We start from the raw sequence: 4,009 nt of genomic DNA on the forward strand, positions 1-4,009 counted from the left end.
GTGACGTGTTCTTGTGCAAAAGCTGGCGGTCCTTAGAATATAATAAAAAAAAGGAAACCTACCAGCATTTGTTATCATCATACCAACATACACATGCCAACCAACCACGTACTGAGAGTTGACAGGTGCAGTATGTGTTCTATGAATTGGTGCCCATCGTCCCCATGTTGCATTCTTCATGACTGGTCATCCAAATCTGCATGAGCTAGGCTGTGATATCCAAATAAGCTGCATGCTCAGGACATATAAATGGGCCGATTTCCAGCCTTGATCAATCATTTGTGATAACTGATAAGAGCGTTGCGAGCCTTCTTCTGAAGCAAGTGGGATGTATTTTAATCAAAAACTTTTTGGGTGTGTACCTTGGTATTTGAGAACTGAGATATTGGAGTAAACCAAGCGTAAATTTTGTCCAGCCCCGGCCCAAGATATATCTCCTCGAAGAAGCTGGTCATCACATGTGACCCCCTATTACCTTTCTAAGATTTGCATGTATGAAACAAGATGAATGCAACGAGGCTTGGACTCGTCCACGCCGCCGGCGAGGACCTCAACAGCATGACGGTGGCGCAGCAGTACGCGCTCCTCAAGCCGCTCCAGGTCGGCATCGCCGTCTGCGACCACCAAGGCCAGCAGGTCGGCTGGGAGTTCAACCTCCGCGACTTCTGCCGCCTCGCCGACCCGCACGATCAAAAGGCCCTCGACTACCTTGCCGACCGCGGCGTCGACCTCGACATGCTCGGCGCGCTGCTCATGGGCTCCGGCCTCATCGGCGCCGGACACGGGCGGCCGCTGTCATGGATCACCTACGCCGGTGCCTACCACGTAGCATACCTGCTCAAAATCGTCACGGGCGGCGCCCCGCGGCCGCACGACATGGCCGGGTTCGTGGGCGGCATGCAGTATTACCTCGGTCTGACTGGTCTACGACGTTGCCACGATGGCGGCCAGCTGCCCGGGCATGCCGGTGGGGCTGTACCGCATCGCCGCTAGCCTGCGCATCCATCCGCCGTGGGGGAGCCCTCACCTCGCAGGTGCCGCCGGCGTGCGTGCGCTTCTGGCCTTTAGGATTTGCGCTTCGACAGCAACGCGGAGAGGTTCCGAGGTCTGCTTCAGGGCGTGCAGCATTAATTAGTTCTTCGACGGTCGATCAGAATATCAGACACGAGCAATGTTGGTCAAGAATTCGAATGCTGTGATGTCCAAATAAGCTGGATGCTCAGGGCATATAAATGCAGGGCCGGCCCTGGGTAGGGGCAAGAAGTGCGATGCCCTAGGGCCCAACCTGCTGGGGGGCCCGACCCTGTGCATAATCCGTAGCCCAACAACTAGCTTATTATTATTACTAGGTTACTTGTTTCTGAAAAAAAAAACTATTAGGTTACTTCATTGTGAAAGGCACTAACCCAGTTTCAAATCGATGGATCCATCTCGTAACACTAGCCGCCGTCGTTTCTTCTCCCTCTGCCTAGCAAATTAATGGCTATTGCCGTTGTAGATGATTTTATTTTGAACCGCTTTCAGTTTCTCCATCTCACCCCCTTATGGATTAGCCTATAAGTTTTCCAATCCAACAGATGGCAGCACGCAGAGGCAACACTTCACCAGCTCAGTTCCTTTGCAAGTTAAAACATGACTTTTTTCTTGTGTCAAAGGCTTACAAAGTTCTTGTAATTTATGAGTCTTTTTTCACTTGATCTTTGTACTGATTGTTTTGGTTTCCTAGTGATTCCTTAACCGGTCTTCTATTTTCTGTAGAGGTTTATAACAAGAGGCCTCAAATTTTACTTTCGCCCCGGGCCTTCGAAATCTCAGGACCGGCCCTGTATAAATGGGCCGATTTTCAGCCTTGACCAACCATTTGTGATGACAGCGTTGCCGAGCCTTCTTTGGAAGCAAGTGGGATGTATTTTAACCGAAATTTTCTGGATGTGTACCTTGGTCTTTGAGAACTGAGGTATTGAAGTAAACCAAACATAAATTTTGTCGGCCCCCCGCTCAAGATATAGGGTGTGTTTGGTTTGTGCCCAAGATTGCCCCACCAAAGCATTGGCTAGCCAAAAATTTGGTTAAGGTTTTGGTTGCCCATGATTTGATCAACATTGACAAGAAAAATAAACTAGAGTTGGCTAGAATTCATTGGCATGTCAAAAATTGGCAACCATCTAAATAAAGATCAATTTTGGGTCATGATCAAAATTTTGATAGGATGCACTTTGGCCATAATCCAAACACACCCATATCTCCTTGAAGAAGCTGGTCATCACCCGTGGCCCCCAATTACCTTTCTAAGATTTACATGTATGAAACAAGATGATTGCAACGACCACGTGGCCATCTTCAGATACGCCGATGACCCGTCCAGCGGTCACTACAAGTAATGTAGTGTTCTAAGGCCTTGTATAATGCAAGGTGTTTAAAGGGGTGCTTAGAGAAATAAATTATGTTTTCTCAAGTACCAGTGTTTATTTATACAGGGCAAACGCTTAATTAGGCGTCTCTTCTTTAAAAATAGGCACTGGTACTTCAGAAAAATTTAGTTTATTTTTCTAAGCACCTTCCTAAATACCTAGCATTGTACAAGGCCTAAATGAGCACACTCCCGGCAAAAAGAGCAGTGACACCGTCGCTGAGTTTTTTTTTTTTTTTTGCTGAGTTGGTGCTGTAGAAGATCAGCAGAGTAGGAGCTAGTGCTAGCGCTGCCCCGGGAGACTGAAGCAGAACGCATGGCTGTGGAGAAGGGCACCGTGCCAATCCCTGGTCTGATGTTGCTCATGTTCATTTGCTAGGAACTCCATGGGCTATGCTCGTGGCGCCCAGTGAGGAGTGCAACAAAGTGTTCGTGCGCGTCTGCCAGGGCAACCTCGTCGACCTTCATGTTCCAGTCGGACTGAAACGCATGTTAAGAGGGCTTCACAGGCGGTACAGCAAGCATGTAAGCAACTCCCTAACGAGGACGATGTGGTGTGTGCAGTTTATGTATGTCTAGTATGTTATGTTCCCATTGCCCCATGTTAGTACATAGATGATGTATCAGACAATCAAATGTGCATGAGCTGTGCTGTGGTAACCAAATAAGTTAAATCTGTGTGAGCCAGGGTGTAGTGTAATAACCATATGAGTCGCATGCACATATCATATTAAGATAACCAAGTTCTACACAACATAAACCAAACCTTAAAATAAAACACAAACCAACCGCTAACCTGCCTAGTGTGCTATCCAAATATGGACCAGTCCACCAGTTCTCCAAATAGGTTGAGTATGACCAATGAGGAAACCGTGTCTCGAGAGAAGGGAGTGCTTGGTGTTTTTGTGAGATGCCAATATCTCTCTTTTTTCTGCAGTATGTAAGGATTTTTAACCTTCTTTTCTTTTCTTTTTTAGCGAGAAAACTTTCAATCTATTTATCTTCAATCATGACAGTACAACGAACACCAGAATAATAAAAATTACATCTAGATCCGTAGACCACCTAGCGACGACTACAAGCACTGAAGCGAGCCAAAGGCGCGTCGCCGTCATCGCCCCTCCTTTGCCGGAGCCGAGCAAAACTTATTGTAGTAGACAGTCGGGAAGTCGTCGTGCTAAGGCCCCATAGGACCAGTGTAGCAGAACAGCAACCGCTGCCGATGAAGAGTAGCGTAGATCGGAAGGATCCAACCCGAAGACACATGAACGTGGACGAACTATAACCAGATCCAAGCAAATCCACCAACGACAGATCCGCGAGAGACACACCTCCACACGTCCACTAACGATGCTAGACACACCATCGGGACGGGGGCTAGGCGGGGAGAACCTTAGTCCATCTTCAGAAAGCCACCGCGGTCTCATCTTTCTGAACAAGACACAAACACTAATAAAACACGAAGGAACAACTTAAAACGGAGCCCTCCCGCCGGCAAGGAACGAGATCCACCGCGACGCCATGGCCTAAGGCCATCGGAGACGAGGCGGACCAGCGGCGGCGCCAGCGAGAAGCAGGGGAACCCTAAACTTTTCTTGG

The 4,009-nt window shown here is 48.2% G+C and overlaps 1 protein-coding gene across 1 annotated transcript; it reads left to right on the forward strand.

Moving 5' to 3' along the window:
* The first annotated feature begins 509 nt into the window (after positions 1-509).
* On the forward strand, positions 510-3,078 carry LOC123057066 (putative CCR4-associated factor 1 homolog 4). Its single transcript, XM_044480226.1, has 3 exons — positions 510-913; positions 2,790-2,935; positions 3,019-3,078. Exons 1-3 carry the CDS (start codon positions 559-561, stop codon positions 3,076-3,078), a joined length of 561 nt encoding a protein of 186 aa, XP_044336161.1. The 5' UTR covers positions 510-558.
* Positions 3,079-4,009: the final 931 nt, after the last annotated feature.

Source organism: Triticum aestivum, chromosome 3A (assembly GCF_018294505.1).
Source record: "Triticum aestivum cultivar Chinese Spring chromosome 3A, IWGSC CS RefSeq v2.1, whole genome shotgun sequence".
NCBI lineage: Eukaryota > Viridiplantae > Streptophyta > Magnoliopsida > Poales > Poaceae > Triticum > Triticum aestivum.